Genomic DNA, 23,326 nt, shown 5'->3' on the forward strand with positions numbered 1-23,326 from the left:
GCTTTTTGCATGCTCCCCTCAGTAATAGGGAAAAAATACAATATTAAGAGTTGCAAAAATAAAAATAAAACAAAACAGCAGAAGCAACTAAGCAATTGTGATCTTAAAATTTAAATGTTAATGCTTTAAAAGCTAATTCCACAAAGAAGAATCACAGCAGCAGCATGCTGGCTAGAGACAATGCCCCCTCCTCCTCTCCATCTCTTTCCAGTGCCCTAGCAAAGGGCTGCCTGGTGCTGCCCTCCCAGGGTGCAGGGACAGGCACACTGCAATTTCATACAGAGCCTGTTGCCCGGGGCTGCAGAAAGGTGGGGCTGAGGTGGCAGGTTTGGAGTTAAATGGATGAGCCCTGCTGACCACCACCACAGAAGGTGATTGGCCAGCACTGAAGCCACAGCAGCTGCAAGCACACATTCCTGAGGGAACAAAAAGCACACTGATAGCCAGTCTCAGCCTTTGATTCTGAAAAACCCTCCTGTCTGGTTCACTACCTTGAGCTAGATGTTCCCCTAAAAAACACAGGCTAAGGTTCTGGAATTTTTTGCCCATTTTTCTCACGGAAGACCAGTTCTCCACTGAGACTCATAGGAGTCTCTTTTCAAGAAAGCTGGACTTGAGTCCTAAAAAGTAACACATGGTAAAGGAGGACAGAGGGAAGAACATTTGCCAGTTGTGACAAAAGGATGGAGCAGAACCACTGAACAGCAGAGGCGAACAGGACCTGGGACAGGACTATGACACTTGCAGCCCCACAGAGGGTGATCAGGTGAGGATATAAAAGGCAGCACTCAAGGAGGAGGGCTGAAAGAACAGTCCAAAAAAACCAAAGTTGCAAGAGAAAAGGCTGAAAACTCACACAATCCATTGCATTGGGCTGTCACCTGTACAGGTGACAGCTCTAGGGACACAGTGCTGAGCTTGGCTGGAGACATAAATGAGCAAAAAAGGATATAAATGCTGTCACTGCACAAACCGTAGGAGAAATGCTGGCAGCAGAAAAGTGCTTACAGAGCAGCCTGGAAGTGAGGAGTGTAGGAGATGGAAAAGACAACAAATCATCAATATTATGGATGGTATTTTCTCTGCAGAAGAACAGGAGCCAGAGCAGCTGTACCCTGCATCTCCATGGGGATCAGCCTGCACATATGCCACACCACAGGCAGGTATGATTCACTTCTGGCCCAGATTCCTGCATCACTGGATTCAGTATTCACATGAAAAATGCTGAGTCAAAACTGCCCAAGAGAGCCTCAAATGCATCAGTGAAAGGATGCAAGCAAGAGAAACGTCTGTTGCTTTGCCAAGGGACCTAGGTACAATGGCAGAGACTGGAACAGACCAGATGTACAAAGATCTAAACTGAGCTCCAGAAAGGGTGCAGGAGGCCTCCCTGACAACGGCAGGGCCCAAAAGCAACACCAGAGAGCTGGCAGGAAGCCCCAGTGCCGATTCATAGAATCGCACCCACCATTCTCCTCCACGGGCCCCTCAAGGCTCAGCTGTGGCCTCTCCCAACTCCAGCTACAACCCTCAGCCCAAGAACCACAGCCCCAGCCCCTGCTTCTAGCCACACAGCTCAGCCAGATTTTAAAAAGAACTTTATTGAAGCTCCAATATATATTATTTTTGGCCTCTAAATACCCAAGTGTCAGCACCTATTCCTGGCTCTTCAGTGCTATTCTGAAACCCCCAGCACTGAATCTCTCAGTGCTTGATTTTCTGCTTGACCCCTACAGAAGGAAGAAAAATTTTCAGGCGCCTCAGGCATTGCTTTACAAGAGCAACCACTACCATGGTGGCTGAGTGCTGGAGGTGGTGCTTAGTTGGTGTCCATGCCATCACACTCTTCTTGGGAAGCAGAGGGGGCAGAATGTTCCTCGCTGTTTCGGCGCTCATAGAACAGCACATAGGCAGCTTTTGTCTACCGAACAGAAAGGAAACCCATCTGAAACCATCCACACAGCTTGACTGCAACATCACCCCCAAAGCAGGGAACCACACTCTCAGCACAGACCTGGAGCAGCCTCAAGCCAAATACTCACCACTATTTGGTCTTCTGAAGCCACTGAGACACTGCTGTCATCAAAGTAGTACCACTTGTTGTTCACCTTGTTCTTGGCGTAGGCAGTGTCTGTCAGGGGAGGAAATGCAGCTCAGCATGCTGGGGAGGGCCAGCAGGGAATGCACACCTGGACACTGGGACTCCAGCCACGTGTGCATGGGAGGCCAGGAGCCAGCTTTGGCATTGCCTGACCCAAGCCTAGTTAATCAACACGAACATCTTCTACAATATGCCAGCTGGCCCAGCTAGTCTAGGACCAGGTTCCACACACCAGGCTTATCCCTGACAGCTGAGAAACAGGGAAAAGAAACTTTGGGAAAAACAATAGTAGGCATTGTTCACTGCCCTTGAATCAGAGCTTTCCCAAACACACACAGTGTAAGACTCTGCATTTTCACTTGAAAGAAAGTTTTCTGCTGCTAATGGATCTGATCTGGTTCTTGCAAAAATCGTCACTCAAGAATGAAGTTACAAGTCCTTCAACATCTCTTCCAGCAAAGACTTCTGTGACTGTGATCTCCAACCTCAGAACACGTGCCCCTTCAGCTACAGGAGTTCCTCATCCTCTCATGGTGAATTGCTTCTGGGTGGTTTTACAAGTGTCACCTACAGCATGGATCTGCACGGACACCTGATACAGGTAACTCACCTACAGACACTTTTCATCTATGCTGCAGCAAAACTAGTGACAGAAAATACAGACTTATCACGTACCAAACTTGTATATAAGAGAGTTTTTCTCCTGATGAAATGATATTTTCCTATGTCAGTCCTTATCAGTGCAAAGGCAGAGACATTCTACTGTCAGCCAATGTCACAATTTCAGGTTCAGCACTGAAAACTTTTGATTACACTCATAAATTGGGGAACACCGTCTCACAAACTAACAACAACCAAACAGGGTACCACAGGCATCAGTCAGACCTCAGGCCAAAGTGCTGCTGCTACCTATCTGGCCTCCATATCCTAACAGGATCCCAATACAATACTTGCCTGCACACAGAACACAGTTAAGTTTTGGACCAGACACGTTAGGTGAGGGCTATTGCAGGTGTCCCAGTGCAGAGCCCTCCCACATCCCCTCTGCCCACGTTTCCTTGCACACCAAGGACACAGCAGCAGTTACTCACAGTGGCCCACTCCCATGGCTCCATAGTGATTGGACACTGCAATGAGGTCATACACGTATGAGCCTGCCCTTGGGTCGCAGACAAACTCGGACATGTCCAAACCCCTGGACGGAAACACAAAAGTATCAGTACACCAGCAACCACCACTTTTTAGGAACTGAAGCATGGCACTAGCACTGCTCTGCTGCTCAGGTGTTGTTAGTGTGAAGACTTGTTACCCCTCCCACACAAGGCAGGTCCTGACAACACACCAAGCAGTGCCAGAAGGTTTAGAGGGAGGTGTTGAATAAAACACAGCTTGGAGTATCCCTGTGTAGGCGTGAAGAGTGAGATAGGAATAGTAAGGGATATGCTTCATCCCACAGCATGATGCTAGCAAGCAGAAGCAGAGGGACAAGGCAGGCTTTCATCTTGTAATTGTGCAATACTCAATACTGCAAGTGCAGCACTGCCCAAAAAATTTGCTAAAATTGCTACAGAAGTTCTCTTAGTTGAATCACATGGGCTTAACTGAATTTCAGAAGAAACAGTTCCTACTAGTAACTAATGCTCATTGAGATGTATAAAGCTGAACAGCATTAACAAAAACAACCCCCCAAAAACACTAACCCTCTCAACTCATGCTTGCTGTCCAGCCATTCAAACCCAGAAAACACCTGCTCCAGTTACAGCCTTTACAACAAGCCCACCCAACAGATACACCAGAAGTACATCTTTCTTGAGCAAGTTCTTCAAGCTCTTCCTAGCCTGAGGGAAGAATCCTACCTGATAGGGAATTCCACAACCGTGTCAAGTTTATCCCTCCATAATCTGTTGTACGAGAAGCGTTTTAAATGTACCACCAAAATCCTGGGCAAAGACCACAAGTCAAACTTCTTCGTGGCCTGCTGATGTTTCTTACAGTTAGGGCAGTACCTAAGGAAGGAATAACAAGCAAGGAAATTAACGACTGATCGAAAGAAAAGCTTCTGGCCTTCCATGAAAGATGCCTCACTAGCACAAGCACAGTCCCTGCCTGACAGAAGGTGCACTGCCTGTGGAATATGCAGGTAAACACTGCCTCAGAGAATTCCAAACTCCAACCTGCTTTCACTTTACAGTCCTATGGCAAGTATGTTAACTGCACATTGTAGAAAAATTAACTTTTAAAATAGTCTGGTCGTTGGAAGCTACATTCCCACTGACACTTTTTTCCTTAAATATAGGCAGGAAACAAATACTTTTATTAGCCCATGTCCACAGCCTATTGAGTCAATGACTTCATACAGATCTGACAGACTTCTCAAACACGAGGACAAGAGGACAGACCTGGGAAATTATAGGAATCCCATGAAAAATCATGTGAACTCAAGCAGTTATATTTTATAGTAAATATGGCAGGCAGACAGAGGTTCTTACCACGGGTCATGTTCACCAAGTGTTTCCATAGTAGTGAAGAGCTCTATGCAGTCTCTGAGGGCTACAACAGCCTTCTTCTTCTGTGGCTGTAGCATGCTTCCATGTTTTTCAAATGCCTAGTGGAAGAGACAGGTGATTTATTCAATTCCATGTACTCTGTAATCCCTGACACCAAGAAATTACATGCTCACTTTCCCCACACTGCCTATTTCGGCAGCTCCTTCCCCACCCAGACAATCACCTCCAGCTTCCAGCCACTCCGTTCTTATGCTAAATAGTCCATAAGAGAAAATATATGTCCTAACTTGGATTTAGAGCTTTCACCAAGACAATAAAAACTGTCTTATTCTGTTACAAAAAACCAATCTATTCTGTTAAAAAGATGACCCACCAGAACATTGTTTACTGTCACCTTTTAAATACCATGCAAATTTACACAGATGACTTATGAAAAGAGCATACTACAACCTGTGCCTCCTGTTCATCATAAAGTAGCCTCCGTGTCTCAGAATCCCAGTCAATAGCAATTGCAGAAAAAGCTAAAAAAAAAAAAAAAAAAAAAAAAAAATTATTGCACAGGTGTAAAAAGAAGAAAGGAAAAAAAAAAAAACAAAAAAAAAAAAAAACAAAAAAAAAAAAAAAAAAAAAAAAAGTAAGAAAATAATTACCATTCAGTTTTAAGATTTTCCCTTCAACAATGGAGTTTATCTCTGAGGTCCCAGAGGAATTCACAAGGCTAAAAGTGAAATGCTGTTTCTTGCAAGGCTGCAGGTCCCTTGCTGACTCCACTTGCATACAACCCTCAGAGCGGCAGGGGTCAACTTCTGTCAGCTTTTCCTTGCCTTCCTCTCCACCATCCTGATGCTCCATCTCTTCAATGTCACCTGGAAAAAAATTCCAAACAAGGACAATGTACAGGGCTTCAATGGAAGTTTAGCCTGACACCTCCCATGGACAGCTGTTTGCATCAGTTTGTACAACACACACCAGTTATGTGGGAAGCAATGAAAAGGCACACAGAAAAAGAAACCTCTACCTGCTAACCACTCCATCTGAAGCTGTATTTTATCCTTTAGCAGATGCCAGTTTAGGAGAGTGCTCAGTTTGCAGGGTAACAATGACTCCTTCTGACAGCACATCCTAAGAAGCATCCCCAAGAGAGAATCAGCAAGGTTGCAGCTGGGAGTCTTCACCGAAAGGAATATGTAAGTCACTAGGAAAGTTATTTCCATTCTTTGGGGAAAATGGACAGGTCTTTTCCCCATTTAACTCATTGCAGCTGTTACCCTCAGGGCTACACTAGTGAATCATTTCAAACAGGGAAGGGAAAACACTCATGTGCCATCAGCATTAAAAGATTCCTAGAGACCCTGTGGCCTAGGAATGAGACTGTTGATTCTATGTCCTCCAACAGACAAATTTCTCCACAATCTTTTGTGACCTAACAGACCAGTCTTCATCACCAAAGGGCATGTCAGGAAGGGTTGCCTCTGGAGGGAGGCAACCTGGACACCTCAATTAAGCAAAAACTTCCCTAACACTGGTCAGGATGAATGCATATCCACCTTGTTCTCCAGCTGCTGCACATCAGATCTCCCTAGGAAGGAAATGGTCTACAAGATCATTCTCCCTGTACCAAGCAGATGTCCAGCACAACAGTGTGGTTTAATCATGGTGGAGAAACAACCTGCTAGAGCTTAAGCCAAATACATACAGCACAAACCAAATGCTGTTAGAAAGCTAAAGTGCTGAAAAGCTTCCAGCAGATTTTGAAAGGACTTTACCTTCAACCACACCATTAGAGCCATTGCAGGTTCCTCTGTCTGGGCAGGGTGGGGAGTATTCTTCTGCCAGAGGGAGTTTCACACAGCGGCTGAAGAGAAGGGATACATTTCTTACACAACCATACTGTAGCTGTGCACCAGAACAGCAGCACACCCCTCTGTCATCAGCTCTTGCTGCCCAATTCCCTCCAGCAAACCAGAACCCAACCTGTACAGCACCATTTACATTTACATGACAGCACCAAGAGCCCTCAGAATGAGTCAAACAACAATTCCCTAAATCTTTGCTCTGACTGCTTGTTCCATGTTTCACTGGCTGTATACTGAAAAGGCAAAAGTAAGTTATGGTGGCCCCATCTGTGAGTCCTGAAAACATGCCCTCAATTGTGCTCCTGACTCCTTTTGCAAGGCTGAGCCAGCAGTATCTGTTGCAAAGCCCAGAAAAACAGGACCTTGAAATGTCCCTGGGGCCTCAAGACACTAATGCAATGCAAATCCTGGTTTATACATCCCACACAAATCAAGAAAAATTCTCCCTGTTAACAAGGATTCAGTAATCCTATTACAGTGCAATTGAATAAGCGACCTCTAGAGCTTGGCATAGGATTCAAAGGTACAGCCATGACTTACCTGATCTGCTCCAAAACCACACTGTACAGGTGATCCACAGTGAGCTTGTGTTTGGGCACACATATTAACAGTGGTTGCCCAAAGAGCACAGTCCCTGAAGTATTGCTGGATTGCCTCACTGTCTTTTCTCGAAAGTAAATGGAGAGAGTAACATACTCTGAGCCATCCTCACTTGGCTTGCAAACTTCATACCTGTTTGAAACATAGGTATTTCCATGGGTTATTTCCACTGCCAAGAAGCACAGCAAGTAGGACCAGTAAGAACTCAGTTCAAGTCTCTCCAACAGTACAAGAGGGCTGTGCTGTCCTCTGCTACAGAGCAGTTTCCTGAACAAACCCCATGGCTCACAGTAGCACAGGACACACACCTGCAAATGACTCAGCTGCCACCTTCCCTCTGTCTTTAGTCCTAATTCAAACCCCTATTACCAATCACCTCCCAAGACACTACCCCGACAACTCCACCGTGCTTCAACCAGTGAAAAATACTAAATGTACTTTGAAATTCCTCTGACAGTGTTTGTTCCCACTGGAGAAAGAAATCTTCTTAATACCTTGGGTCTTGCATTCTCCCAGTCTCTCAATCAGTTTTATGGCCTGAGCTCACATCACTGAGCAGCTAATGTTTCATAAAACCAAGAGTCTGGAAACATCTGCTTCACAGAAAAATCCAAGGACAGTAAACAAACAAGAAAAATTCTGGAAGACAACAAACAGCCTGGGAGAACAGTGAGGAGACTGTGATGCAGTTTGTGCCCTGGGTGAAGCAGCAAATGAGGTATTTGCAGCTGTCAGAGGAGAGGCAAAAATAACCACGTGGTCCAACACTATCACACTGTTTGCTTCAGGCCTATTCATGACAGAAGATTCATTTTCAGGATGCCAAGTCACACTGCTCTTTAATTTAGTGAGTCACCTGTCCCAGATTTATCTTAAAACTGAAAGAGAAAGCAAGATTTCATGAAAAGATGTCACTACACATAATGACCTAGACCACAGTCACATATCTGAATGCCTCAAACTCCTAATAATTCTCTTCCATTACACAAGCCACTTCCCTTCTCTCAAGAACTGAGAAACATTTTTTATTCCTGTGTTCAGAGGAGGGAGGAGAACAAATTTCTGAGCTGTAATTCTGCTTCATCCTACTTACAACAAAAAAGGATCCTAGCCTGGGACTTGGACTGAGTTCAGTAGAGTGCATGAAAGAAAACATCCTGCCAGGGAGTCCCAGCCCAACAAGAACACAAGAGCTCAGAGCCAGGTAAGAGTCCAATGCCAGCAGCTGTTGAGGTTTTCTAGGCTGTCAGTGCTATTCAGCTGGACACCAGCACTGCATACAGTGCACACCTCCTAAAGTTTCCTGAGAAACAGCACCATTTAAAGGCAAATTATTTCACTTAGTACTGTTTAAACCACAAAAGGCCATACTCAGTCCCAGAATATAAGCTGTGATTAACACCAGGTCCTATGAGACCCTTAGCCTGGACTCCTGTAACACAGCTCAGTGCATGACACTCCTGTGATTCCTCTCACACCACCTACACTGCTCTGCAAGCAGCAATTAACAAAGCCCCATTTACACTCCACCCTCATGCACCTGAATGAAGTCCTGCCCATGAGAAGGAACAGATGGCACAGAAATAAAAGACTATTCCCACAGGTAGGGGCCATCCATCACAAACAGCCAGCATGCAGCACCCCATAACACTCTGCAGAGAGCATCTCACACACTTCTCACCAAAACACAACAGATGTGATCACTCAAGTGTCCCTCTACCCACTCCACCTCAGAACACCTTTTATATACTAGTATTAAAAGCGGACATATCAGAATCAAGATCTGTCATTTTTATGATCTCCTGAGCAACAGCTATCCCTTGAAAAAAGAACCAAAACCAAAGTACTTTATGTACAGTGTAACAGGCTGTAGAGCTGATACTGGGAATTGCTGGACAAAACCCCGTAATTCTGTATGTTACAACCTAATTGAAATAATAGAACATGAAGGTGATGCTACTCCAGCTGACACAACATGGTTTTAGAAGTCAGAAACATTAGTTCAGCTGCTACCACACTGCTAAATACTGGCTAATTGCCTTTATAATTCATGACAACTCATGAAGTTTCAGGCACTCAGAAGTGCCTGAAAACTGCTAAGCAATAGGGTAGGACTTGACTAGTCTTTATCAGAATTATGGAGGTTCAGGTCTGTGGTTTCAATTCAGAAAGCAATGAGGTAACTTCTGTTCCATTGCACAATGAAGGTAAGCAAGTGCACAGAAGAACGGAAAGCTGTGAAGGACCAGAGCTACAGGAAAGGACACTGAAAGCAAAAAATACTCTGAGCTAAACACCAGGCTAATATACAGGTTGTATGTTACTGAAACATTCCCTCACAGGTGCTGAGATCTATGGTATTAACTCCAGCTGCAAAACACTATGTGGACCACAAGTCAATCTACAGCAACAACCAAGAAGTCTATTTTGAAAGAGAACAGAGAAGGGCAGGAAGAAATGCTTTGCAGAAGCTGCCAAACAGATCTGCCTGAAGGGGGTTACTACTGCACAACAACCCAGAGATGCTGCTGAGAAGCCACAACAGGGTCAAAAGTAGATGGTAAGAATAAACACAGGATTGGAAAAAAAACTGGGAGAAACTGCTGCACATATTCTGATCTCTTCTAGGAAGTGGAGATACTCCTAATCTGTTTACTTTCTTTCATAATACCAGAACACATGCAAACAAGTAAACTAAGAGATCAGAGACTGAAAATGCAATTTCCTTAAGACAATGGACAGTTTGCCCCATAGAAACTGGTCAAAGGATTTTGCCAGTCTCGCAGAGGAACAAGATTAAAAATGACGAGGAATTCACACAGGAGGTTTATACAAGGCTTAAATAAATACAAGTTCATTTTGGAAAGGACGCAAACCCTCATTTGAAACAAGAAAACCCCAATTTTAGTAAGCGTGATCAAACTTCACAGATCAGTCTGCTACAAGATCCCACACATCTCGAATGTTTTGTATATAACTACTGGCCCTGCTGGTCTGCTGACCTCACTCACTCAGTTCAATAATTGCTGTAGCCTCTGTCACACTAAAAAACCTGACATCTCTGCCATTAGTGATGTTTGTTCCAAGACTGTGAACTTATCTAAATGTAATACACAGCATGTTGTAAGAGAAGGCAGAAAACATGGCATGTATGGCAAAATGAATAGATCCTATTCAAATATGCACACTTTTATAGGTTAAAGGTGACCTGCAAATCAATTTGTGAAACTTTTATCCACATAAATAATACACGTTATGTAATATGCCCCATTAGCCAGGCTAAGAGAACAGGGGTATCTAGTTTATCCACCAGAACATTTTTCTTCTTAGTTCCTAAGAACTAAGAAGAAACACTAAGAGCAGTGCCCTTGAAATGGGCTGTGGAGTTATTTTTATGTGGTACTTACCTGAGCCCTTGTAGGCCGGCTCCAAGCTCCAGCAGGATCCCTGGTGATGGGACATCACCAGCAGGGTGCATGTGTGGGGTTACAATGGAGCGGGAGCCGGAGGTCCTAGTGGGGCTGGGCTTCCCAGGACCTGAGGAAAAGAAACAGCAAGTGTTTGGGTTGTGTGCTGAATGCTGTGCTCTGCTTAGCCTGGGCAATGAGAGCATTCAACACAAACACTGAACTACTGTCATCAAATTGATTTGCAGACCACCTTTACAGGAGAGATTTCTGATCGTTTGCCACAGACCTCCCTGTCCTTCCACAGAACAACATGCTTGGAGAGAACCATTTCCAACTGTGAGAAGTGGGATATACTCCCACCATTCTCCGGCTGCACTGCCCCTGCACGTTGTATCAGTGATCTTGTTTCAACCCTCTCCACTTCTGCATCTCAGCTCTTCTCCAATAAATATTAACACAACTTGCTCCAGGACTACCTGACAGTTCCAAACCTGTCAAGATGAGAATGAGATTAGTGCAAAGCCTTGTGAAAGAACAGGCTTGGAGAATTTCCAAATTCTCCTTCCCTTTCAGTGAAGAAGAAAATGTACAGTTTTGTCCTCTTTTGTAAAAGGTGCCAGGTTCATCTTGGCATACATTTCAAAGTTACTTAAAGTCACCTAAATATCAAGAAGCCCAGTGGTATTTGCATTTCTTCTTTTTGAGGTTTTACTAGCAGAGAGCTCAACAGGTTAAGAAAATAAACCAGAAGAACTGATGAACCAGAAACTGAGCAGCTCAGAGGAAACACGTATCTTATACACCCAGGGCACATCTTCATTTTCCATATTGCAATCCATTCAGCTTAAGTTCCAAATGGAGTTCAATTCTTGCCCCCTTCCTCACTCCCCCAGATTCAGTATTCCCACCACTTTAGAGACACATTAAAATTCACAATACACATCTCAAGATGTCCAAGATGCCCTGCAAAAACTGAATGAGTCTTCTCTCATAACCCTAGGGTGACAACCAGAAAAAAACTCACAGTTTTTCCCACCACTAAAATAACCTGTAAAAGGCAGCAGCTCAATATTCTGTACATCCCACATACATTTCCCATATTTCCCAAATTTCACCAACAGCACAGTCTGGACTACAATACCTATGTCTGCAGACCATATCCTGTTAAGCAAATGCTCAGAAAAGCCAAGACCCATTCCAGCTGCTCTATTCCTGCTGCAATGTGTCATGAGAGTTCCTGCTCACTGACATTTCCAACCCAAACATTTCAGGGAAATCCACGATCTGCTCAGTAACAAACCAACAGAGGCCCAAATCAAAACTTGAGACTCAACAGATATTGGTGTCAAAAGCAAGACACCAGTACAAAAGTACTGACTTCAGTTTTTTTCAGTCACAGCCCTGGTAAAGCACAGATCTCCTGCAGTGTTTGGAGTTTTTGAATTTTGAGTTGTGTGTTGCCAGCTGGCCAGTGCACAATACAGTAAGATCAGAAGTCTGGCAAACCACAGGGGTATTGTTGTCACTGGCTACTGCTCTCAGCAAAGCAAACCTGCAGAAACACTCTAAGAGACTGACATTCATAGTTAAATTTCTCAATCCTGAAACAACTGAATAAAATGCTAAGAAATGTACAGAATGCAAGAATTGCCAGTTTAAGTTACAAGCAGATCCTACAGCTTCAGAACCACTGAAACAACTGATTTCTGTTACAGGACAGACAAAAAGGTGATCACAGGTGGGAGATTTGAGCAAGGTCGTGTTTAGAGGGGGACAACGAGAGCAAGGAACACAGGAACAACTGGATGGCAGCTGCTCATGAACTCAGAGCCCTGGGGCTTTGTACTGCCCTATCATGACCCACTCATTTTTTGGTTTCTCAGAGTCCAGCAAATAACCACAGATGATTACTAAAACAACCTTGGTTTGCTTCTGCTGCTTTTCAGGTGAGGAAACTGTTACACCTTTAAAATAATTATTTAAACAGAAGGGTGCAGTCTCCAGTTTATCACAACTTCTCTCAGAATTCACTCAGTGTGGAAGGAATCACAGGAAGGAATCAGGAAGACGAGAAGAAAAGGCCTGTGAGCCTACCTCAACTCAAAGACTGGGCAACAAAATCCTTCAGAAAAAGACCTCAAAAATCAATAGGACCCACTGAGCCATCTGTAATTTCAAAATGTACGTTTGGGAAATGCACACAAGTTTTGGGGAAATATACATGAGAAATATCTGTTTCTAAATATGCTGTACTGATTTAACTCTGTTTTGCATAGTTTATCCCCTTTGTTTTCTAACCAGTGAAAGAAACTTAGCATCTAACTGTAATTACTTAAAACAAGGAGCGAGATATACACATTACAGTTTTCCTACAGGGAAATCTTGCTACTGGACATTACTGGGAAATAAGAACACATGATGAGTATATAAAAGGGACAGGATCAATAAAACATTAATTAGGAAAGAGTTCAAGCACATGAGACAGCAAGTATCATGAATTGAGTATCATTTAAACACAAGAGATACTTTGATTCTAGAAAACATGTTTTACTAGAATAAAAAAAATTAATTTATGGTACTCAGTTATACCCCAGGTTGCATTATATGTCAACTTGATGCACATCTACATTGACGTTTAGTACCTAAGAACATATCCTGCAAAAGGTGCCAGGACTACCAGATAATCCCTTTCCAATTTGTTTTTCACACCTGATAGCTGACATAGCTCTCACTTGGCTTTACTGCACTGAGCCCAACACCCTGAAATGATGCAGCTTCCCTATTTGATTTATAAATATGTAATGCTATTAAAAACCCCATCTGTTCTGTAACTTCTATCTTCCTAGACTCGAAGCTGGTATGTTTTAGTCTTACCACACAAGGCCATTAAGTGATTCAAACAAATCTTAGGAAAAATTCAAGCTTTTAAGACATGGTAGGCAAGCAGCTTCCAGAAGGATTCTTCCTTTCTTCAAAATCAACTGCTGCTAACTTTTCAGCCCAAAACTCTAGAAAGTGTTCTTAAGAGTTTCTTTTGCGGTAATATCCAGTATAAATGTAGTGCAAACAAATGTTTGATGAGTTAGCATGGTTTGTTGAATCTTTTTTTAGGTTATTTATTTCAATTGTGAATTTTGGTTGAAAACACTGACTGTAAAACCCTACACTGCTGTACTTTCTAATAAATGGCATCTGTTCCCCTTCATTAAGTGATACAATGACAGTTTTCTTTCAGGAACAGGAGAAAGCTGCATCACTCTGTGTAACCAGTTATACACCCCACAGCTCCATCACCAGTACAGGAGCACCTTTTCCAAGCTGAACATTTCATGGAATATGCAGGCATATAGAGCATCCTCTAAGTCATAAGCAGCAAGTCTTTTCCTGTCACTCCTCTAAAGAATTTGCCTTAATTTAAGAAGAAAAAAATGCTTTTTACTGAGAAACTATTCTACATTGACTTTGGGGAAATAAAAGGTTTCTTAACATTTCAAGTGGAAATAGGCTTCTTCTTTAAAGGTGGAAAGTTTTGAAAGACCTATTCTTTTAAAGTATTTTTATTCCTCTTTTTAATAAACAGTAAGATATTTGCCTGTCATCTAAGAAGTTAAGTTGCTGAGATATCAGAAACTCCTGAAGTTATTGGCAGCAGCAGTCTGAACAAACGACCACCACATACCACATTCCCAGCCACACATTACACAGCACCTGCAGGAGGGCAGAAACCTGATCTGCCAAGTCATTGCCCATAACGTCTGGCAGAAACAACAGCTTGAGCAGCGCTTGACAATCTCCTCTTTAACTGTAAAACCATCCTTTCTGGAAGAAGCAGAAGGTAGAGAGGTACATCCATAACTAAAAATACATTCCCTAATGGAAAACAGGTTTTGAAGCTGGCAGGACAGAAAAATAATAGATGGAAACAAAGTGGAATTCAAGAACCTTCACACTACTCTAACCATTTATTGAATCATCTTAGAACATCTAACAGCAGACTTTTTATAACCAGACAAGGCAGGGAGATTGTCCACACTAGAAGTAAACATGCATTTGCCTTTAAAAAACTTTCCTCTTTATGAACAAGTATTTCTCTCCTGTTTTTTTTGAGACAAGACTTCCTTTCAATAAAAGAATGCTAGTTTTTAGCTGTATTTAGAATATGACTTTAGATATCTTTTTCCTGGCAGCATTACCCATTAAAAGGACTTCCTATGAACAGCTTTTTCCTAATTCTTGCCCTAGTGCCTGGGTTCTTGCTCTTGCCTCTCATTGCTGAAAAGATCTTGGAGGGTGTACATGGAAAAACAGGATTTGCAAAACTTCCTCCTGCTACCTCTCCTCTTCCTTAGAAGGCTATTTTTAACCCAGGTCAGTTCACTCACTGTGACTCACAGCAGCACCTCATTTACAGTTACCCTGCACATAAAAGGAAGTTGCAATTGCAAAGGAAAATACACTTGGAGCTGCAGTTCAGCCAATGCTTGCCCTACGCCCCAAAGCAGACCTGATTCAGACATAGCTGTTTTCTGTGGAGGGATTTACAACATGTTATGCCTGTATGAAAGCAGGGTTTTCTTGCAATTACCACTGTAATACCATGCTTCTTGTTTTTAAAATATTTTACTTGCTGTAGAGACAGACAGACTTACAAACACTCTACAAACAGATTTCACAGAAGCCAAACGTTCTTCCCAGAGATCCCAACTGGTCACACAATTGAAGACAATTTTTACAAACTCCTTCATGACATCTCAGCAATAAGGTCACAACTGACAGCATCACAAAAGAGCATCAGTATGTCACAGCATCGCACCCCATGAAAGATTCACACAGCACCAGAGGATGTCAGGTCTCCACACAGACCCAACAATTTCATGGCAACAACATTCTTGCACATTTCAGCTGCAATAGAGGAACACAACTTTTGCTCTCCTCACCAGATTTCAGAGGTGACTGGAAATATCTCACCCACCACACACATGTAGAACATCAAGCAAGACGAAACCCTCAGCTTTGCCGTCACAACAACAGTTTAGATACAAAGAGTGTAAAGCACCAGTCAGGAGTCTATAAAAACCCCCAGTCATGGTACTCTAACAACTATGATGGATTTTGGAAAGGCAGAATACAACACCTTTGACTTTGTACTATGCTAGTAACAGTGCAAAGCTTTTGGCTGATTTGGAAAACATAAGGACAACAAGCTTGAGCAAAACTAAAAATGTCAGTAAGAGCAAAACCGTAATCCAGATGTAATTATGTCCTAAAGAGGCTTGTAGGAAGTTCTAAACTGCGTAACACAGACCATACTAAAAGTTCATGATCACCCAAGGGCCATGTTCTCCTGTGTTAGAAGAATACCAGCTGAACACTGCATATGTTGACCTGCTAGTAGGAGCAGTGATGCATTACTGCTGAGTCATGCAAAAGGTCTACAAGAAGGCTTACGTTTTGTAGGGGACAGGAATCGGGTTTTAGAACCTGAAACCAAAGCAAATATTTGGCACTATTCTTCACACGTGGCATTTTCCCCAGCTACTCACACAAAGATGTCGTCTTTTGGCATGATATGATTTAAACTTTCATCCATTTGGAAGATTTTGTGGAATCTGTGATTATACACGTCTGTCACCACCATCTAGGACAGCAAGTGAGATTTGCAAAGTGATTATAGTAAAAGCTTACATAAATTTAGGCAAATTACCTTTAAATTCAAGCAACAGTTTATTCCAATTCTCTATCGCAATTGTCAACATCAGCTGTACTTTCGTTTTCTGTCCCTTATCTTAAACCTCTCTACTGCAATGGAACTATCAGAATAAATACAGACTCTTTCATGCATCTTTTTAATCTTACAAGCAAAGAACAGCATTTTAACTTATTACAGTTTTGTCCCTAGCCCATTAAGTTCAGCTTATCACCCATATAAAAGCTAGGCCACCAAAATGCTTCAAGAAGAACAAACATTTATCAAAATTACTGTCTGCATTTATCCTTACATTTTCTGCAGGAACACCAGAGAGTTTGGAAAGTGATTCACACAGATCCGAGATGGCCCCCATCACTGGCACCACAACCCGGTACTAGAAACAAAGATAACGTTATACTTACACCAGGCAAAATAAACCCATATAAGGCAGAGAGTAAGAAAATGGAAATAGAGTCTTAAAACTCTTAAATCTTTAATTTACAGGAGTTCTGCTGAACTTAAGGTCATAACCACACACTTGAAGGTCTTCTGGATCTCAGCTTTACCTTACAAAGCAGGGATTTGGAGGGAATGAAAGCTGTGAACAGCCTTCTGCTGTGATCAGGCTCAGCAGTAGTAAAACCCAGGAAAAAACCATCACCAGACACAGCAGCTTGCTTAGAACATAAAATTGCTGTTTTTTCTGTGATAAAAAACATCTTAGAGCCATTCTCTTCAATGGCTAAAGATCAAGGCAAAAATCTTGACAGACATGGAAATACTGCCAATCAGTTCCTCCAAAACTGCATCAGGACATCCAGTCATTCTCCTTGGGTGCCCCAGCTTGTGCTTCTGTGACATGTGGCAAGCACAAGGCTACTTTAGGGATGTGTGTATCCATTTGAAAATAAAGTGGGGGAAAATTTAAAACAAGTCTACTGAGGAGGCTGAAAAAGCAAACGTTGTTGGTTTTTTTTGTTTGTGGTTTTTTTTTTTTTTCCCCAAGAGGAGTTATTTTTCAATTCTGTTTGAAATTCAGAGGCCTAACCCATTTACAATCACGGAACCATAGAATATGCTGAGTTGGAAGGGACCCACAAGGATCATCAAAGCCCAACTCCTGGCCCTGCACAGGACACCCCAACAATCCCACCATGTGCCTGAGAGCATTGTCCAAACTCTCCTTGAACATTGAGAGGCTTGGTACTGTGACCACTCCCCTGGGGAGTGTGTTCCAGTGCTCAACCACCCTCTGGGTGAAAAACCTTTTCCTGATGTCCAACCTAAACCTCCCCTGACTCAGGCCCTTCCCTTAGGTCCTGTCACTGGTCTCAAAAGTGAACAAGGAACCTTGCCTTTTCACTTTCCTTTGTGAGGATGCTGAAGACCACAAGGTTTCTCCCCAAGCTGAACAAACCCAGTGATATCATAAGGCTTCCCCTCCAGACCCTTCCCCATGCTCATGGCTCTCTTTGGACAGTCTCTAACGATTTATGTCTTTTTTGTATTGTGATGACCTAAACTGCCCCCAGCTTTTGAGGTGAGGCTGCCCCAGTGCAGACCAGAGGACAGTCCCCTCCTTTGACAGGCTGTGCATCCCAGGGCACAATATAAATGACATCTTTACATGTTGCAAGCACATTGCTGCTTTCAGGGAGCAGCACATCACACAGCTCATCTCAACAAAGAAAGCCACTTCCAGCTGACCATGACCTTAGTTTCATGAGCCAAAATTTTATGAAGTCACTTGATTTCACATCCCAGATTTCTCATCACAAAACCCATACTACCTCACTCAAAGGTGGACATCAATTACCTTTAGATTACTTTAAGAGTCTCAATTTTAAAATCTAATAGAACTCATATGACTTAAAAGAAATTTGTGTCTTCAACATGCCTCACCTGGACAGGTCTGTGCTGTGGGTCTGCATATACCAGGGTAACTTCCATGTGACGATCCCTCCGCAAGGGCAGTGGGAGAGTTAAGTAACAGAAGGGATCAAAGGTCACAGAAACTTTAGAGCATTTGGGACAAACAAGGGTAGACTTGAAAAGACCATGAAAAATATCCACAATGATGGAATCATTCCTCAGTCTATGATTCTCCCATGCCTCTTTTGCCACCTCCTATAAAAACAATTTTAAAAAACATATTAGAAGTTATTTTTTGCAAAGATTTCTACAGTGGGTTGAGCACCAGGACCAAAGAAAACTTGGAAAATTGATACTGATAGGTCCATTTCATAGGGAAGGGGCACCACCAGTATGTGTATGTCCAGCACAACACACTGGTATTTATTCTCAGTGGAATTAAGGCCTAGCATCAAGTCAAATTTAATCTGTTTTAGTGAGTTTGATCAGGTGTTCCTTGGTGCACACAATGCTAGAAGCATGAATGGAGCTGAAGGGACAGTGACAGGGTCACATGCTGTTCTTCAGGACAACCAGGTATCCTCCACTCTCCAGAAGGAATGGAGTGCTGCCTGTTGCTTTGGAAAGGCAACTGCAGTTACAGCTTTCAAGAAAAAAGCAGAGGCTTTTTTGTCCTGGAAAATGATGGCCATGTTTCACAAAGACATCTAAAAGGAGACAAATTACAATTCCCCTGAAGACCTTCTCAAAACAACTTAGAAACTCCTTACCGAAGGCATCTGGCATTTTGTCTATTCAAGGCAATCAGAGGCTGCTCTTAGCATGAGACTTTTAGTCTTAGGAAGAAAACTGAAAACAAGAAATTTATTGGGCCTCTATCAGGTAAGCCTCGTAAGATAATTACTTTTCTCTATTTAGGCAGAGTTGGCATGACAAAGTTGTCCTGTGCCAGGGACACTGCTCTGCAGGAAGGATGTTTGTGTGGCCTGTGAGCAGGAAGGCCAAGAAGTGTCCCAGAATCCAACCAAATGCTCTGGGAAGTACCACCTGCCCTATCCTTAAGTAAAGGGCACTGTACCGAATCAGGTCTGCCATTGGCATCCTTCAGCTCCAAGTAGGGCTTCTTCTTCACTCTGTTCAAATCCTCATGCAAGCCATCTAGTAGGAAAGCCAAGAGCTCCTGGGAATCCTGCTGCTGGTATCCTGAGAACTGAGGAGCAAATCGCCCAACCTGTGTCTGAAACACAAAGGCAAGAGTGAGGGGATACAAAACACTCAGGCTGTGGCTTCGGCACACGTCAGCTCGCTGCTACCTTCTCCTGGCAGTAGGCCATGGTGAACTGGATGCTAATGCAGGGAAAGGTGCCAGAACAATCTCCCCAGCTACTTTCAGCATTTCAGCAGAAAGCAGCTCCTCACACTGAAGCAATAAGAACATTACACCAATAAACAAATTTATAAACAACGGGACGCGTTTTGATCTTCATTTTATGATTTAAATGTTTAGATTTGTAACTTACACACCTTTTCTCACTGACCAAAGTTCACAGCTGGCAATTCATATGATCTTGCCTAGTATTGCAGCAAAGACCATTCTGATTCATCTGTAAACAGCCCTCAGGCTGGGAGGTCATTTACCAAGTAACATTAAAGAGCAGTAGCAAACTCTGAGGAAGGACACTGCTCACTGGGAAGTTCCTCCCTGTACCCCAAAAAGCATTTACAAACAATGAAACACTGGAGCAATTCTGTCCTTACTCCCTTCATAACATCAAAATATGTGGCAGGCACATTAGCTTTTACTGTTTCTTCTGTCCCAGAGCCGTGCTACAGGAACATGACACACTTACTTTAAACATACGTGGGGCCACATGAGACTGTCTCCCAGACCACATCTGTTTAATGAGATCTGCATAGGCTTCTGCAATTTCTCCCCTCATCCCCAGTGGGTTGTTCTGATTTATTTCAGCTTCATATTTATCTTCCAGGAAGTAGTCAGTCAGAGGAGGAGTATTGCTCAGGCACTGAGAAAGTGTTAAGAAAATTAATTTACTGCACGGGACAATAGATTTGTATGACAACGAAACAACAAAACTAACTTTCACATCAGAACATGCACCAAGTTAACAAAACTGGTGAGACTCGAGAGCTTGTTTAGTAAAACAAAGAAAAAATCAAGGCAGAAATCTGCATTTGAAAGACTGATATCTAGAAAATTAAAGCATAATGGCAAATACAACAAAGAAAGTAATTGGTCCTTAACATGACTCTTTTGCATGATAAACTAAGATAGAAATGTATTTGATTTACGTTACTTGAGTAATAAAAAAATTTCAAGTTGTCTCTTAGCTAAGTCCAAGAAAACAGTGGCTTAAGGTTACCATGACACAACTGAAAATAAAGTCATGCTGGACAAAAAGCAGGGCAGCCCAAGTTTATTGTGGTGTCCTGAATACCATGTGCATAATGCATTAGTTATTTTAAGACCTGTTCCAGATTTCAAAACCATCACCAAAGTGACTGACGTAATTTCACAGCACTGGTACCACACTACAAGTTTGCCCATTCCTTAAATCAAAGTTCATACAATTTGTCTTGTATTTTGTTTGAACTTCTTAGCAAAAAACTACCCCAGCAAGTTTTTGCATTCTTTAAAATGAACAAAATAATCCTAAGAAATTAAATTCAAAATTAAAGAAACAATTATTAGCTTTGCATCACTGTTTCAACCTTAACACCTTGCACAATGAACCTGAAACCTTCCTGTGGCTTTTCATGCTCTTCATTTTTCAAGAATCTTTAACACAGGCCCAGAACTGCATGCAGTGACCTGCTCATGTCACTTGTGCAGCCCACACAAGTCAGAACATCCTCCACATCAGCCCTTTTTTGGCAGGGCACAGCACTGGGACCTTATGTTACAGTCAAGCACCTGTTCAGTACAACTTCCCCATGCCATTTCAAATGCCATGGATTTCAGATTCAGTCCCTAATACTGTAATATGTTTTACAGTACTAATGAACTAAACACAAGCCAAACTGAATATGATTTTTTGGTCTGTTTATTTTTGCAGTGTAGTCTCCCCATGGAATCACATTAAATATTCTTTTTTTTTTTCCCCACAGATTTTAATCCATAATATTTATGAGACTGATCTTTTATTTAATTCTAATCAGGGCTCTTTCTAATTCTTACCTGTAATGCAGAATTCATGAAGCAGGTGTTTCCAAGGTTACTGAGTCCACAGAGTCCAGGTTGAGAGAGGGAAGCACTGTCCCTGCAGTTGTAAGAGTTACAGACAAACCCAGAACCTCTGCAAAAAAAGACAATACAGTGAACTCCACAATGAGTTTGTTGAGTCTCAATACTTAAAAGTCACATCAAATACAAGTCAGAAAACTGTTTACTGAATTTTTTTTAATCAGGCTACCTGTTTCTGCTGCTTCATAGGGGCTAACGCGGAATACCAGGAACGTGAAATGTACATGCTAACTTTGGAAACATTAATCCTTATGAAGTCTATTATTTATTTATGGCTCATAACACCTTCATTTCCTCTGTCTGTAAGCAAACAGCCCACTATCCTAATGCAGCAAGAGTATATAATACACTTTAAGAAATAATAAGAGAATTATGATCTGTAGCTGGAAAGGCTTCTACCACAATGGCAGATAGACAAAAGAATATAATCCCTTCCCTCATGCTCTGAGTCACCTCAAAAAATAGGCAATGCTCTGGCAGTTAGTAAGCTCTGGAACATGCACTACTTTTGCAAGTGAGCAAGGAACAGCAGAAGGCAGTGGTTTCAAAAAGCAAAGTTTGATAAACAGGTACACAAGAGTAGTAGAACTCCTCTAGGGCACCATCACACTCCTTTTCTATACAGACAAGGATGCATGGGATCACTCACATGAAGGTGACAAAACAAAAAGAACATTCCTGCTCTTACCCCCTGCCCAGGTGGGAGCTGTTCAGTCCATAGGAGTTACTGCTATCACCGTTAGTAATGACAGAAGTGGCAGACACTGAGGAATAAGAACTTGCTGATGATTTTGAAGAGGTAGTAAAGTTTCTGCTAGTTGCAGTGCTTGATCTGGGAGAAAGGAAAAAGAAGCAGAAACAGTGCTACTACTTTTTTTATCCCCAGCCCCACCTCCCCACAAAACTCCAAGGACTTGCTGAGCTACAGTTAATTACCCCACACAAAATTTACTGCTTTAATCTGTTTGATCACGTTTCCAAACAATTCTCTGGAACAGAAACATCAGGAAAAAAGTACCAGAAGTAGAAGCAAAAATTATTGCTTAAAGGCAAATCTGGGTCCCAGACAGAAATAAGTAGCAATTCAGTGTGAGTGAGAGGGAAGCAAGCTTTAATTTTATGAGCAAACCACCTTGAAATAAGCAAGCAAAACCCCCCCAAATCTTAAGATCACATAACACTCTACCTGCATTAAAAAGTGACCAGGCCAGTCTTTCCCTACCTGAAACTCAGACCATCTATTCAAACACAACATTAATCAGGAAGAAGATAATCAACAAGGCACTAAAATTTAACAGTGTCGTGTCATAGACAGTTTCATTAAAAAAAGGCAAAGCCACAAGACAGTACTAATTTTGACACTAATTAATTTCTCTATAGTAAGAGTTGACTGGGATTTGGTCTAATCTCTCCATCTCTGCCCAAATAAACACAAAAAAACAAAAGTAAAAAGGTGCGGGACACCAAGAGCCACACAACAGTGGCTACTAGCCCCAAAACAGAGCAGAGAGCCAGCAGAGGATAGGGCTCTCAAGCTTCATCTTGTCCATTTATTCTTTGCTATTGTGGCCCTTGTTTTCAAATGATACAAACTAAAAATGCATATTCATAGTTCAGATGGTACTAAAAAAATGTTCTGGAAAACCTCTGTGGGGAAAAAACTATACAACAATGAACAAGCCAATGAAGGCCATGACAAGGCAGAACAGCTGGACAGCTTCAACAGTTTGGAAATATAATGCCAGTAAAATAAATACAGAAGTAAACAAGTTACAGGAGGAGTTTCCAGATGAAATTGGAAAACCCCAAACACAGGCAAAGCCTGAAGCACGCCAAAAGATTTCACCAGCCAGCACAACAACAACAAAAAAAAATACAGGAAAGTACCCTAGAAAGAATGAGATCTACCAGAATAACTGAGAGAACCATGTCTGGGACAATACACAACATTCTGTTGTTACATGCTGGGGGTAGAACTTCAAGATTACCTGAACACCAAAGTAATATCACTGGGAAAGCAAAAGGTCTA

General features: G+C 42.3%; 1 protein-coding gene and 1 long non-coding RNA gene across 3 annotated transcripts in view; one reads left to right on the forward strand and one right to left on the reverse strand.

Annotated features, from left to right (window-relative positions):
• Positions 1-1,581: 1,581 nt before the first annotated feature.
• USP4 (ubiquitin specific peptidase 4) overlaps positions 1,582-23,326 on the reverse strand; it is a 33,525-nt gene continuing 11,780 nt past the window's right edge. Inside the window, exons 7-22 of one of the 2 annotated variants that reach the window (XM_053989303.1) lie at positions 21,986-22,129; positions 21,232-21,349; positions 19,886-20,059; positions 19,114-19,272; positions 18,066-18,290; positions 16,474-16,557; positions 16,018-16,112; positions 7,005-7,196; positions 6,375-6,463; positions 5,259-5,474; positions 5,059-5,129; positions 4,591-4,706; positions 3,958-4,107; positions 3,193-3,296; positions 2,043-2,131; positions 1,582-1,921 (exon numbers count right to left, since the gene is read on the reverse strand). In XM_053989303.1, the coding sequence (XP_053845278.1) occupies positions 1,820-1,921; positions 2,043-2,131; positions 3,193-3,296; positions 3,958-4,107; positions 4,591-4,706; positions 5,059-5,129; positions 5,259-5,474; positions 6,375-6,463; positions 7,005-7,196; positions 16,018-16,112; positions 16,474-16,557; positions 18,066-18,290; positions 19,114-19,272; positions 19,886-20,059; positions 21,232-21,349; positions 21,986-22,129 (2,128 nt within the window). In that variant the 3' untranslated portion in view covers positions 1,582-1,819. The remainder of the gene's footprint in view (positions 1,922-2,042; positions 2,132-3,192; positions 3,297-3,957; positions 4,108-4,590; positions 4,707-5,058; positions 5,130-5,258; positions 5,475-6,374; positions 6,464-7,004; positions 7,197-16,017; positions 16,113-16,473; positions 16,558-18,065; positions 18,291-19,113; positions 19,273-19,885; positions 20,060-21,231; positions 21,350-21,985; positions 22,130-23,326) is intronic. The other variant, XM_053989304.1, reaches the window with a different exon arrangement.
• On the forward strand, positions 15,125-16,617 carry LOC128813885 (uncharacterized). Its single transcript, XR_008439206.1, has 2 exons — positions 15,125-15,423; positions 16,485-16,617. It is a non-coding gene; the product is annotated as an uncharacterized LOC128813885 (long non-coding RNA).

The sequence above is a fragment of the Vidua macroura genome, chromosome 13, assembly GCF_024509145.1.
Source record: "Vidua macroura isolate BioBank_ID:100142 chromosome 13, ASM2450914v1, whole genome shotgun sequence".
In the NCBI taxonomy this organism is placed as follows: Eukaryota; Metazoa; Chordata; class Aves; order Passeriformes; family Viduidae; genus Vidua; species Vidua macroura.